Source organism: Chanos chanos, chromosome 7 (genome assembly GCF_902362185.1).
Source record: "Chanos chanos chromosome 7, fChaCha1.1, whole genome shotgun sequence".
NCBI lineage: Eukaryota > Metazoa > Chordata > Actinopteri > Gonorynchiformes > Chanidae > Chanos > Chanos chanos.
Genome location: NC_044501.1, coordinates 32988009 through 33003473, shown reverse-complemented (window position 1 = coordinate 33003473; position 15465 = coordinate 32988009). Strand labels below are relative to the sequence as shown.

At 40.7% G+C, this 15465-nt stretch overlaps 2 protein-coding genes across 2 annotated transcripts; both read right to left on the bottom strand.

Annotated features, from left to right (window-relative positions):
* On the bottom strand, positions 1-7689 carry ap1s1 (adaptor related protein complex 1 subunit sigma 1). The gene is made up of 5 exons (XM_030779518.1): positions 7540-7689; positions 4732-4910; positions 3084-3192; positions 1790-1927; positions 1-1523 (listed from the first exon to the last, which is right to left on the bottom strand). Exons 1-5 carry the CDS (start codon positions 7540-7542, stop codon positions 1476-1478), a joined length of 477 nt encoding a protein of 158 aa, XP_030635378.1. The 5' UTR covers positions 7543-7689; the 3' UTR covers positions 1-1475.
* Positions 7690-9453: 1764 nt separating this feature from the next.
* serpine1 (serpin peptidase inhibitor, clade E (nexin, plasminogen activator inhibitor type 1), member 1) lies at positions 9454-13940 on the bottom strand. The gene is made up of 9 exons (XM_030779513.1): positions 13881-13940; positions 12394-12635; positions 11935-12159; positions 11564-11758; positions 11055-11253; positions 10791-10891; positions 10548-10634; positions 10224-10307; positions 9454-10085 (listed from the first exon to the last, which is right to left on the bottom strand). The coding sequence occupies exons 2-9, from the start codon at positions 12632-12634 to the stop codon at positions 10039-10041; spliced, it is 1179 nt and encodes a 392-aa protein (XP_030635373.1). The 5' UTR covers position 12635; positions 13881-13940; the 3' UTR covers positions 9454-10038.
* Between the last annotated feature and the right edge of the window lie 1525 nt (positions 13941-15465).

Here is a 15465-nt window from a genome sequence, read left to right as displayed (position 1 = left end):
GCATTTTATTTCATTATAAAATTACATTCACGCACAATTCTTTTACCCAATGGCTGTTTGACAAGTAAACATGCCCCCATGCTGCTGTATTAACTATTCAATCTCAGAAAAACAGAAAGAAATTCAAAATATTCCCCTGTGTCACACCACACATTTAAAAAGCTTTTTTTCTTTCTTTTTTTTTTTTTTTAAGAGCCAAACGACAACACACTCAATATCAAAGCCCTGTTTTACTTTTCAGGTATAATTCTTCCCTTTTCTCCCATAAACACAGACAAAAAAAAGAAAAAAAAAAAGACAAAAACATCTCTTTGGAAAGCAGCAAGTAGACAGAAACAAACAAGAAAAGGTTTTGACTCCATGTTCCAAATGAGTTTTTGTGCCCCGTTTTCTTCACATTTGAGGCATATATCAAGACCTTGCAAACAATGCTCCAAAACAGAGTAAATATAACCTTCACTCTTATTCAGTATCACATGTATTCTATAGATTCCTGCTCTGTTTACAATTTATTGAAAATCCTTTATTGTGTCTAATTTTCTACAACATTTCACTGTTTTCAAGGCGGAGTTTCACCTTGTGCAAAACATATAACAAGGCCAGTGACTGGTCCAAACATCTTCTATGCGACCAGTCTTGTGCTAAAAAGTTCAGTGTATGTGACAGACATAAAGCTGATCTGATCCCAACATTTAAGACAGACCTTTGTCCTCCTACGTGTTATAAGAGCACACAGAAGAAGAGCTAGCTAAACACAGACTGTCCGCGCAGCTGCTACATAACACTTAGCAAACTGTTAAAGCTGGAAAACATGAGTGGTGTCAATAGCATATCTATAATAATAATTAAAAAAAAAACAATAAATAAAAAAAAAACGAGTGGATGGTTACTGTCATGCTTTCCTGAGCAGCGACAACAAAATAAAGACAAGGTAATAATATAATTTTTGGGGGTTGCATTAAGGTAGTTGGTCATATAATTGGATAAATGCAGCAACAAACAGTGACTCTTGACACCTCCGACACTAAGGATGTAGCCTTCTCTCTGTAGGTAAGGTGAAAAGGGGGGGGTGTCAAAAATCATTTAAGTATGTGTTGATGGCTGCTGCATTCATGTGTGAGCATTTGCACTCTTTATTTTTTTTATTGTATTGTTTTGTTTCGTTTTGTTTTTACAGGAAAGTCAAGAGGTCAGGTCCGAGTCTGTCACTTACAGAACATGAAGACAAACAAGAGTGAGGCTACAGTACAATCACATGCTGAAAATCAGTAGCAAAAAAAGTTAACCAAACTACAATCTTTTGCGTGACCTCTGCTGTGTTCTTTCTTTTATCTTCTACTTTCAGTCCTTAACCCACCCCCACCCTCCCAATTTTTTTCCCCCCACATTTTAGTAAAGCTCATCCTCTCTTCGGTAGCAGTAGTAGCTGTACATCTCCTCCTCTGCCGAAGGCCGAATGGGCTGCGGTAACAGCTCTATGCCAGACCCATCTCTTCCAGTACACTCCTGGGAGACTCGTCCTCCTGCGAGGGGAGAAGAGATTAAATATTCTGGCGACACAGTGAAGCAGTACGGATGCCACCTGGCCACATCAGGGCTGTCTATTTAATCCTGACCGTAATCTTGCGGGATGGTGTTATTAGGGATGTGAAAACAGGGATGTGATGGATACATCACTGTCTGTTTGCCGTCGACAGAGCGATGGGCGGGTATTCACGAATACATACGCTTTACACACTCTCGTTTGAACTCAGCGTAGGCGCGGGAGCACCCGAAAACGCACACGCACCTCTTGTAGCAGGTCGGCCTGTTCGATGGCTTTGAGGACGCTCTTCTTGGAAGTGTCCTGAATCTCTCCTCCCATCAAAAACTCATCCAGGATGAAGTAAGCTTTCTCAAAGTTAAAAATGATGTCCAGCTCACAGACCTGCAGGGCATGTACAAACAACACAACACACACAAACGAAGACAGACTTATTCAGAAGCACATGAAGAGAGAGCCCTCCGAAATCATTTCTGTTTCGCAAAAGTAAGCCAGAGAGTAAAACGCTATGAGGGGGAAAAAAAGGTTCCAATAAAAACAAAGAAAGAAAGAAATCTTAAAAAGGCAAAAAGAGGCATATCTAAATTAATTGGCTCTGTAACAACAGAGAGATATCCGTGCATTGCAGAGATTATTTTAGAGAAGTCAACTTCCATCTGTATTTTAGTGAGTTTTGAGGAACTTTGAGGACAAAGTAAGAGTGACTAATCCTTGGCCTAAAGTTAACCATCAACTTACATAATAAAATTCTCCTCAGCCAGCGACATGAAGCTAAAGCATTCAATAGCACACACGGATATTAAAATACATAAAAAGTTGCTTAAACTGTTAGCGGGCAGAAGGATAGAAAACAGCATGTCCTTTGGTGTTTCCAAACCAGACAATAACTTACAAGTAACCAATGCAATCAGGTTTGCTGAGGTAAGTCAGCCAATTTCAATATGTAACGACGTGCTTATGTTTGTTATCTGTATAAGACTAAGATTTGGGTTATGGTTGGGAGAGGGGTGGTTCAAAGCAACCTCAAGAGTGAAAAGATTACTTTTACACTTCAGTCTAAGATGGCACGTGAAAGACAGTCCAAACATAGATCAAATTAGCTAAACCCCGTGTAGGAAAACGGTGGACATGAGAAGTTTCAGATTGTCTCTGAAGTGGTATGACAATGTCATTAACTCCATACACAGAAAAAGGAGTGCATTTTTATCTTACATAACGCTGCTCAAAGTACAGAATAACAGAGGAGGACAGAGGCATTAAAGTGCTGAAAAACAGGTCAGAACAAGGAGGACGGGCCGACAAAAAACAGAGGAGAAGTCAAAGACAAAATGTGTGGGAGAAGGGGAGGAAAAAACAGGACGATAAAGAGAGATGAGGGTAAAATATGGGATGACGGGCAAATGAGAGCAAGTGAGAGAGAGAGAGAGAGAGAGAGAGAGAGAGAGAGAAAGAGAGAAAGAGAAAGGGATGGGATGCAGAGAGGAAGGAAACAACAGAGAAGATGCTGAGAAAGGACTAGGAGATGTGAGACGTGACTCACGCTGCCAAAGTACTTATCCAGAAGCTCCACAAAGCGATGGATGACCTCTAAGGTAATCAGCTCGTTGTCCTGCTCCTCCACTGCACAGCAAAAATACAGACTGGCATACCTGTAAGCACACACACACACACACACACACACAGACAGACAGACGGACGACGAAAGAGAGAGAAGTACAGGTGAAAGAGTTACTCCACAGCCATGTGCATATAAATTTTCCCCTCACACACACACACACACACACACACACACACAAATGGACAGGGGGAGAGAAAGAGAGAGAGAGAGAGAGAGAGAGACGGATAGAGGGAGATGGAGAGAGAGAGAGAGAGAGCTAAGTACAGGTGAAAGAGTTACTCCACAGCCATACGCATATAATCTCTCCCCACACCCACACCCACACCCACACTCAGACATGCTATCACACTCACAGATAAGTACAGGTAAAAGCATGAGTCCACATCCATGTGCAAACAGAAACATGCACAGGCTGGGGGGGGGGGGGGGGGGGGGGGGGGGGGTTATGGTTCGAGGAGAATACGGAGAACACTGATAACAGAGGACTGAAGTGAAAGGGAACACTGTCCCTGAGTTAGAGCCTGTCCACCCACTCAGTCAATAATACCCCTGTGTGAATGTGTGCAATGTACAGAGCTAACAAATGTTAACCAAAAAAGCATAGCTCACAAGGGGAGAAACACTACCCTGTCCCTGCATGTGTGTGTATATATATGTGTGTGTGTGTGTGTGTGTGTGTGTGTGTGTGTGTACGCGTGTAAAGCAGTTCGAAAGAGGCAGTCATTGGAGGTCTGGGACTAGTTATAAATATCACTGAGTTTGTTTGTATGCATGTCGCTTTGCACCTATGCTTTTTAAGTATAACACTATATACTAACATACATGCTGTATAAGTGTGTAGCTGACAAACTGTCCTCCAAGTGCCCCCTGGTGGCGAAAAACATATACTCCACTAAGCTAAATAGACATTCAGGTCTTTCAACGATATGAGTACTGCTAGTTTTTTGTTTTGCTTTGTTTTGTTTTTTTTGCCAGAGAGAAAAGAAGCAGAGAGAAAATCTCAAGCAGAGGTGTGGGGAGAGGCAGTGATGTGAGTCACTCTTAGCCAGTCACACATGACAAAATAAACCAGCTGACAACTACAGACGCTGTAACACTTGCCAGCCAACGGAAAGGTCATCGCTGCTGCAACATCACAATTCACAGCAGCTTTTCAACAAGTCATCGCAAGTGTGTGTGTGTGTGTGTGTGTGTGTACCAGGGGGCATTTTATGAAGTGACAAACTGCAAACACAGACACATTCAATGACTCATCCTCAACAACCATCTAATGTAGCAAACTCCTGACATTTCAGGTAATGGCTGCCTCTCGCATACCTCAGGACCAAACATTTACCCAAATAAGGATTATTGCATAATGACTACGCAGCTGTGTCATATTGTGTGTGTTTGTGTATTTTTCTCCTTTTCTTCTCTGTGCACCAGAATGTACTTCACAATGCACTCTTCAAAGTAAAGAATACTTGGGGGCACACATGATTGTAGTACACGTGACAAAGGGCCTGGAGCATTAATGCTTGAGTGTGTGCGTGTGTGTGTGTGTGTGTGTGTGTGCATGTGTGAACCTAACCTCTTGTAGACTATCTTAAGGTCTCTCCACTCGAGGAAGCTGCACATCTTGGGTTTCCGTGCCAACACCACCTGCATGAGCTCACGCACCATCTTCTTCTTATCGCGCTCAGCTGTGGCAGTGTACCATTTCTGCAGCCGCAACTTCCCCTGCCGGCTGAACAACAGCATAAAGCGCATCTATAGGACACAGAAACAGACACATAGATAAATACATGGACAGAGAAAGAGAGAGAGAGAGGGAGAGAAGGAGAGCACATGCATTATGCGTATTAAATTCTTCTACATGTACGATGTCAGTGCAGTCGGATCATTGCGTTGAGATACGAGGGAAGGGTGCAAAAAATGATCGACCGAACAGATGAACAGGGACAGAGCGACCCGGAGTGTTTCTAATGGAGCAGTGGCCTATAATGTGTGAAGGGACTGAGAAATACGTCAAAGCGGGACATGTTCCAGAAGGTTCTGTTCATCACAGCTGGGTGAGAGCAGGGTACAGTTAGTCACCAGGGAGAAGGTTAAAACTCAGTCACATGGATAGAGAGCAAGGGAAGAACACTAATGACAAGGGGCCGACTGTTTAAAACACAAACATCAGATCAGCACAAGGGTAAAGGAATGTCAGATTAAACTTCAGACAGCAAGACAGAAGAAAGGCTCTTTGCTTACCTTCATGGTCCATGCTGGTACTAATTTTTTATGCTATTCATCAATTCAAAACTAGAGCTAAGGCTATACATTTCAAACGTGTTAAATATTTAAGAGGAGAATCAGGGCGCATAGCTTTGCTCTCTATGGGCCTGGCCTACATACATCATTTAGAATCCTAATCACCACGACCAAACCCATATCATCCACCACAAAGGCTATGACACATCTATGCATCACACCAAAAGGATGGACTGAACAGGGAAGAAAAGGAGCTCCACAAAACCTTCAGTCTTCATAGCAACACACAAATAAACACAGACATTCTTTCGCTTGACTGGTATTTTTTTTTTTCCTCACTTGAATCTAAATACAGGTCTAAATTTAGTAAGAGACATTTAACAATTCTGAGTTTGGATGCTTGATGAGAAAGATAGGCTATTGATAGCGCCACTCAGATGTTAAGATCACACGTTTGAGGTGGATTAATTGAGGCCATGGATAAGAATAGCTTCTTCTTTGGGAGGGAGGGACTATTTTATGCTCCTCTGTACCAAAGGAGCGTCGGGCAATATTGTTTTTTTGGGTTAGGTAATTTGCTCACTGGCCTACAAAGTTTAGACAGTCCAAATGGACAAAAAAGAAAAAAAGGAAAAAAAAAAGAAAGAAGCTTCTACAGACACTACACGAGCACACAGACAAATCACCGGCAAAGTTAGCCAATCTCGTAAAACGAACAGTGTAATGACTGTTTCCTTGATTTGTTTTAAGGCTGAAAGAATATCGCACAAAGACAGTTCTACGTTAACAGTAGTTAGTCTCAAAACATGCAGAAGCCAGACATCCACTTCAGGTTCATCAGACATCTAGCATTAACAAATCAAACACACAATCTATAGTACAAACACTGTCATTTCACATTTTACAGCTACGTTTGTTGCCTATACTTACATAATCGCAATGTCTCTGCTGCTTTTCTGTCTAGTCTAACAGAGAGAAGGAGAATGAATCTTATTTTTTGTCCACAGGGCGTGTAAACTTTAAAGAATTGGTTGGAGGTCAGAGTAAAGAACACAGTAAATTGCAGCCTTCCACAATAAAGAAGATCACTATGGTAATCGGCACGAGGTGAATGATCTGATCTTATCTTATCTTATCTTGGGGGAATGATAGTAGTAAAGATGTGACTTCAGTTACACCACAAAACTCTGTATTCTATATAACTTATTTGCAAACTTAAAAATTTTTAAAAATAAGGAGAAGAAGTAAACAAACATCTTACGGAAGCGTTCTGGTAGGAAATTACTCACAATGACAACACAAGTTCCATCATTATCTTTCAAAACAACATTTCCTGCTGCAGTTAAGAACAGCAACGTGCAGGATGCAGTGACTTAGTGAGCTGTTACTACTGTTATTTAGCAAACTACTACTATACTTTAGTTGTACAGTTTAGCCGTTCCGAGCATGGCGGCGATAGCCTCTACAAGAAGAGTAAAGAAAACAGTTCTGCACTTTTTTGCAATGGCATGGCATAGACCTATTACAGGTCTGACCGTCCTACTTTCAGCAATGTGCAGCAGAGGTCACAGTTTACCTGCTAGTGAGCTTCTATACAGGTGCAACGAGGCATGTGTTTCCGGTATATTACGTTAAACGCGACAGGACAAGAAATAACTTGAAAAGTTATGTATGAAATGAATCTAGTTTTGATTATTACTTTGATAAACCATTTCAGTTTCAAAATGTCAGTGACTTAGCACGCGGAGCGTGCTTTAAATATGTGACCGGACAACGGGTTAATTTATTCTAAGTAAATGAAATTGGCTACTCAGTCTTATTTGCTAACGCTCGCTAGCTAAAATAATATTGTCTAGCTAGCTGCAAACGTTCGTCGAGCTCTTTAACGAGTTTGTCAACTTAAGCAGCGACACTGTCGTAAAATAAAAACATCCTGGAACCAATTAGAATTACAAAAACAAACGAATATTTATTTGAGGTCCTTTAGAGAAGGCAGCGTTCAATCTAGGTTATTCTCATTATAAGACTGAAGTTAGCTACCTTACTGTTCGCTTCCTGCCTCCAAACCTATCGGCACTTAGCTTACCGGCTAGCTAGCTGACAAAGTGTTGCTTGTTGGAAGCACGCTAGTTCAACTTACCATTTTGACAACTTTAAATTTAAGTCCTCTTGATTTTATATTTACCTAATCCCCTCTGAATGTAACGACAAAAACATTAACATTTCATATCTAATTTAGTCCTTCTAGTTTGGTGGGTTCAGACGACCCATTGAAACAGCCTACAAGGGATCATTTGATAGCGTCATCGCAGCCTGTCCTCTTCCAGCGAACATGCGCATTGCTCATTCGGTGTCTTCACCTAGGCAAAGCCTTTCTACTACTGAAAAAATAAAAACCGTGTGTGCAAACTTTTTGACCAAACACCGTTTTTGTTTCTTGCCGATACATTTAAAGAAGGTTTTATCTGAAAGATAAGATTCTTGTCGTGAAAAAACTTCTCTGCTTTTTAATTCCATAGATGTCGTGCTAGTAGCTGACAAAATGTTCAGTTGTTGTTGCCATGACAAACCAAAGGGTAGGTATTGGTTTCCATGGTAACGGGACAGACGACCTGAGCGAGATTCGACATCGGTTCTAATATATTGTAAAACAATGGATAGAGTCGATAAGCTACATTTTCTTAAACCTGGATGCCTGGGTTTGTCTTAAACTGAATTGAGAATTGAGAATTAATTCCAGTTAAGTTATTCAAGTCTGAATTGAAACTGGAATGACACCAGTCTGCGGCATGTAGAACTGGAAGTGATTTGGAATGACAGTAAAGAGAAATCAGTTCAGTGAAATTCCACAACCAAGAGAGGTGTTATCTGAAATTACTAAACATACAAACTATGTTTAATATTTAGCCAGTGAGATGAAGTGAGACTTGTTCAAAGTGTTCATTTAAAAATATGAGTTTTGAAAATGCGCTTTCTTAACCCTGTAAAACTGCTAATCAATCAAAGCAGCATGAGTTTTTCTTCCACCTGTGACTTGTATTGGACCCACCAGCACTAATCGACAGGTTCTGACTAGTACAGCTACAGTGACATAGGCCTAGGGCAAATCATGAAGTTGCAAATGTGTTATATATAGCTGATGCTGCACATTCTATACTAATACCATGACCTTTTTAGTAGATTTTTCTTAAGGTGTTCTTTGCAGTTTCATTAGCAAGACATCACTGGGATGATTCTAAAAGTTAGAAAGAGAAAATGGCTCTTTATTTACTGTGTGTATGGATCCTGTAACCCCCCAATTAAAATGTTAAATATATCCCCGCTTCCAGTTTGTCCCTGGGCACAGTAAGGTTTATTAGATCTTTTTCAATGTACATTTAATGTTCAAGATAATTGGCTGGTCTACTCTGACAGCATTATGAGAAAAAGTATTCATATGTCAACATATATTTACATAGAATCTTTTAATCCATTTCAGTTCCAATCTGTGACTCCATGACTGTTCCAACTCAAATTCAGTTTTTAAAATAGAGCAGATTAGTTATGAGCTGATCACAATTCTGCCAATACTAGGACCATGGATAAAAGGAATTGCAGTGTGACAGATGATCTACAGTTCTAAATGTAATGGCTCCCTTTGCAAAAGATTTCTTTCTTTTTATTTTATTTTATTTATCTTTTTTTTTTTCTTGAGGTTGAACTTTGAATGGAATTATTTTGGACACATTTTGATGTAGAATAATATCTAAGAACTGTTTTTATTAGACTTTTTTCAGCCTTTCACCGAGGAAGTTTTTCCTGCAGTATACCTGCAATATTTGGCAGAGTGGACACCAGGTGTCACCGTTCCAACTTTGGAGGATATGAAAAATACACAACTACATTTCACACCAAATACTTAAGTATAATATTTTATTCTGCAAAACTGTATTACACATTCATGTGTAATTGGCACAACCTTCAAGTAAGCAACGACTTCAGAAATAAATATATACATATAAATACTTCAAAAATAGAATTAGATCAAAAAACCTCCAAAAACATCATTAAAAATAGACATCAGTGTTTATGATACTGAAATACATACATCTTAAAATCTTGCTTTTTCTTGATATGTTTTAACAGGAATGTTTTATAAAATTCAAGCCAAGGGCTTATGAAAAATACTTATTTTGGGATCTTTCAAGTTTGACAAATCGACAACATCCACTGATATGTATGCCTGATTCAGACAATTCTAAACACATGCTGTCTTCCAAGTGCTAATGTTTTGTTTTTTTTATTCCTCCTGTGTTCTTTGTCCACTGATTTAAATAAATATCTTAAAGGGAACGGCTTATTTACAAACATAGCTCATCTGACTTCATTACAATAATAAAATTTTTCCACTGTGCAGTCAATGACTGAATGAATGTTGTAAGGCAGGCTTCTGTAGCAATTTTGACCCATAAATATTAAAAGCAGTGCCTAATAGAACAATGACTACTTTTAAATAAACTGTTATGATGTTTATACAAAATGCATGACTACTTCATCCCTGCTTCTACAACTCTCAGTAGTAAACGACTGATAGGAAACACTGCCACTGACAGAGTTCCTAGTCTTTGTGCTTCACTGGATTTGGACGGTCCTTTTTCGATTAATGTTCCTGTGGCTGGTTGACTTGACCAATGAACAACACGGCACCTGAAACGATTCAACATGAAAGGCAATACAGATTAGACCACTATCCCAATTAAGCACAAAGTGGACAATGCGGCAAAGGTATAAAGGGCAGTTATTTCACTATAACGGCAAAATAACATAACTGACAGTCCAACTGACCTGTGGGTTTGTGTTGAATCAGGAAGAGGAAGGGCCTGTCTAGAGTAATCTCTTCCACTGCCATGCGTGAATAGATGATAGCAGCTATAAAGAGAGAAAGCAAATAAAACAGCATTAGTTTTCCGACTCAGAATAGCCACCAAAAACCTCTAAAAACAGTGATGAAGTGGATGCTTTTCAAACAGAGTGGTCAGGTGAGAGTTTGTGTATATGTTGAGTAAACACATTGTTCATCTACTGAATGGTGTGATGCACAGTTTGAATATTCTGGTGTGTATGTATAACGGTTTGTGTTGTGTTTTTCAGAGAAAAATGTGGTTGTACCTGTAGCAGAGGAGCCCTTGGTTCCATCTTCATTGACCTCAATCTTTACTCTTTGCAACACCTTTGACACACACAAAGGTTCCTCAGCTGGGAGAGATCCAACAAAATGACAGGACCAAACAAAGGAGAGAGGAAGAGACAATACATTAGACACATCAAAACAGTAAAATACCAAAAAAAAACCCCCAGAATATTGGACTCAAAAGTGTTCGTCAAACAGAGGGGAAGAGATGTGACACGTACTGGTGATGCGGGAGAAGTCGGCTTTGCGCTGGCTGAAGATTTCTCCCAGACCCATTTTGGTGAGGGTAGATTTCAGGTCCAGCTCTGTGTCCATGGAGAACCTGTAAACACCCATACAGGTAAATGTCTCAGACTAAACAATTCAGCTTGAGATATGAGATGCAGTGACATTTCAAAACTTGAAGAGTTTACTAAATCATGCTTGTGCTCGCTCTTTCTCTCTCTCTCTCTCTCTCTCTCTCTCTCTCTCCTTCTCTCTCTCACCTGGGCAAGGCGAGCTGTTTGTTGATCTTTCTCAGGTTCTGTCTCCATTCTTTCAGTTTGCTGTTGCTCAGCTGTTGGGACAGTGTGGACAGAGGCACATCCCTATCAAATGGTGAGACCAGAAGCATGCTGATGGAATCTCCCTCATAGGGCACCTCAATGACATCATACTCCACTCCATCCTCCGTCTCAAAGTCAGCTAATGGCAGAGAGACAACATGGTCAATATTAGAGAGATTTCATTTAAAAGATGCTGGTGTCAGACATAATAAAGTTATCACCGTTCTTTAAACATGTGGAAAATGAAACAATCTGAAAAACGACAAAGGCAAAAACTAGAAAAACAAAACAAAAACAAAACTGCCTGAGATAAGCATTCTGGACCATGAGGATAAATACAAGATGTCTTCCAACTGTGCTCTAACTGTGGATTAATCACACTCTATCACAGCTAGTCAACAAAGATCAAATAACTATAACATGCTGAGTAAACTCTGACCGTTACTCACCATAGTTGAATTTGTCTGTAATTCTCATCATTGGCACGGTCACTAAGCTGCCGTTCCCAGAGTGGAAGATCATTTCCTCGGTCATCTTATGGTCAAACGGCACCTTCCAGAGCCCGTGGAAATGAAGGGCGTTCAGTAATACAAGACGGGTCATTTCACTCAGCACGCCAGCGGGCAGAAAGTTAGGGATCATTCCTATAACAGTAAAGAGAAATACACACTTAGATAGTCCAAACATTATTTTGATCGAATCAAAAGAGATATAAGAAATTGACCCGTAAAATTGACCCGTAAAATGATCATATAAATTGTTATTTACTATATTAAAAGAATTGCTATTTTTAATAAACTAATAAGCCCCTTTCCCGTACCCCCAGTGCTGTCTGACATCCAGGCGTTGATGACCTTAAGGGCTGTGTCGGGCTGGCTGAAGTCCAGCTGGTGTGGGGTGCTCTGGAAGGCCTTGGAGAGGCCACGACGGAAACTTTTCTCTAAAACCAGCTTCCTGTCTACCATGACGCCGCTGGCCAGCTCAAGCCCCTCCTCGACGGCAAGATCCCTCTGAAGCAAGCGCTGTTCCCTTGGCATGCCACGTTCTGGAAGAAAGAAAGAGTTTAGATGAGAAAAGGGAAAAAAAGAATAGATTGATCTAGAACATATACCAGAAGATAATGTTACATTCTGCTACTGTGTGTTTCAACCCCCCCCCCCCCCCCCCCCCCCCCCTCCACAGTGATTTTATAGTAAAGCAAAAGTACATTTCTGCAAATAGGGGAATTCCTTCAGTCAAAACAAACTGACTGATTAGGGTGTTAATCCTCAGCTCTTACCTTGTAGAGAGTAGCCCATTTGCGCAGTGAGAGTCCTGAGAGTTTCACCGTAAGCGCCCAGCTGAGCCATCCCCAGCACTGAAGAAATTCCATAGGGGGATAGCGCAAGATTTGTGTCTGGAGCAGACCTCGAAGCTTCGACAAACACCCGCAGCCCAAAATCGGTCTGACGTTCCTGAAGGCGGCTGCACAACCCAGTTCCGCACAGGGCGAGGATCAAGAACCCACACAGGTACTGCATTCTGGAAAGGAAAAGATTAACAGGGAGGGGGTGTCAGAGGCGCTTCGCTCAAGTCTTGCATCACATTTCATTCATTTGTTCCACATCATACACAGTGACATACAGCATACAGCAGAGAGAGTGAGTGATTGGCTATTAACAACCGTGTACAAACAATGAGCACACTCCCAGTTTGCGCTAGCTTTGAATTTGAATAATTGGATCAATACTATGACAAATATTATTACGTAAGGTTATCTGTAATAGGTCTGGAAAAAAAAAGTAGGGTTTTATAATGGTACACAGTGTTCTCATTCTCAGGAGAACTTCTGCTGGGAGTCTGCTCCTTGTTAAGAGGCTGTGATGAATGGGAACAGTAAAAATCAAGTTTCTTGGCAACGCCACAAGGAGTAAATAAATCACAACACTACAAAGTGTTCTCCATGGAAACCAGGTCTGACTGGCTATGAAGTCAACTGGTTTTTAATTGCTGCCAAGTACTGATATGTACCGGTATCAGGATAGATGAAGAATACAGATAAGAGAGAGAGAGAGAGAGAGGGAGAGAGAGTTTATAGACATGCTCAACAAAGAGTTGCTCACAGCACCCACTCAGATTTAAAAAAGGAAAGAAGGTGTCTCACTGTCTGTGCTTGGCTACCTTTACTCATCTGTCCACCCCTCTAAAAAACAATCAGTCTTTTCAGTGGAGGCTGACTAACAACGTCTAGCTGGACTACCAGCGACTCAGTGCAGCAGCAGAACAATATGACTGTGGAAATATGGTGTATCTTGCCAAACCTAATTGCAAATGTTTTTCTCATTAGGGCAAATGAGCCAAATCTCATTATCAACAAAATAATGATTTGAACGGTTCAGTCAGTGGTTTCTTAAACAATCGATAGTCATGCAACAGAAATATGCTTTTTTTTTTTCTAGTCAGGTGTTGTAACATTATAAACTGTCATAGTAGACCATGCTAAAATGTAATTCACGTTAGTTAGTGCAATAGATACTGCCGTGACACTCTCTAACACGTTTTATATTTACCATTGCTATATTTACCCCTGATCTCACTAACAATCCACATCAATATTTCATTACTGGTAAACCCACACGATGTGTATATGTGAACACAATAAATATTAAAACGCAGAAGTGGTAAAAGTCCCAATCACGTCTCAGTCTCAGACAGGGTAAGGAACACACTTTAAAACAGCCCGTTGATTTTATATTTAAGGAGTTACTCTCAAAAATTGTACTTTACCTTAGAGCTGAATTGCTGACTGGAGAGTCTGACAGATGCTGTATGTTCAGTGTTGTTCTCCTTCCCTGCTGTACAAGCATGGACTGAATGTTACTACCACTCTGACCGCTATTTAAACAAGCGGAGTGCAGAGGCTCCTCCCAGTTCAAACACACACACACACACACACTCTGTAACGGAAGTTATTAGTTACTATGAGGTCATCCACTGTCTGTCTTTCCACCCCCTCCCCCCTTTCCTTCACACCGACATACAAACACAGACATGCTCCTTTTTTTTTCTCTCCCTCTCCTTTTTTAGAGGGGTTTATAAAAAAAGGCCTGAGTCACGCTGTGAGCCCAAAGGAATGGCCATTTCATTTTAGGTCTGAGTTTCTAACTAAGCCATGCACAACATCATTTAACCACTGCTCTTCTCCCTCCCATGGTTTCTCATGACACCACACTAGTTCTTATGTCTTGTGTTAGGCCATGAGAATTAATACCAGATGTGTTCCAACACTGTTATAACTGTGGATTAAGATGATGCATTCGATGATAGCAATGACATCATTTTAAATCAAAGAGAGATTACTATAACCATCAGAATGTGTCTCTTATGAAGTCACCTCTAATTAAATCTGTCACACACACACACACACACACACACACAAATGGCCACTATTCTCAGGACATCAAAAATGTAGAGCAAGATAACGAGCAAAACCCGCTTTAACCCCCCCCCCCCCCCCCCCCCCCCCAAACAGCCCCTGTCAACACCCCACCCCAACAAAAGCCTCACCCTGACACATTAGAACACCAAATTTGGTTTTACAGGGCCTGCATTCCGGGTAACCATACTCACAGTAGTCCTACATGTTTTAAAACAGACTGGGAGTCCCAGGAACAAGAGAGAGAGAGGAAGTTTTTGCACATTCCAACACACTGCCAGCATTCTCTGGCAAAAAAAAAAAAATCTTTTGCCAAACAACACGGAGACACAGAGTGAGAAAAAAAACAAGGAATACAAGATCAGCAGAAAAACATGTAAAGATTGTAAGAAGGGCGCGAGACAACATGTTTTGTTTGAGCAGAGCCAGAAATGTTTGGCCCATTCCTGTTTATCATTAAATATCTGTCACCAAGGCAATGGCAGATGGTGGCTTTGAGGAACTCGGCTGTGAGGTCCGAAAAATACAGACTATAAAGAAATACAGGCTGTAAAAAATTTGGGGTGCTTTTGTTTTACAACGTCATTGTCTCACTTTTCTCTGTCTCTGTCTCTCCCTCTCTCCCTCTCTCTCTCTGTCTCTCTCTCTCTCTCACACACACACATAAACACACGCGCACACATACACGTATACAATCCCCATACATAGTGACTGCTGGCACAGCCATAACATTTTTTAGCATTTTTAACAATTACTCATTTTTTTGTCGAATGCTTAAGCAGGGTATTATCCCAATCTCTGTGTGTCCAAATGCCTTATCATACTCAGACTCAGCCTTTCCATAAGTAATTATGAAACATTACATATACATAGGAGCCACAGCCATCATTAATTATTTTTAGATGAGAACATCTTATCACTCCACACAGACGGTTT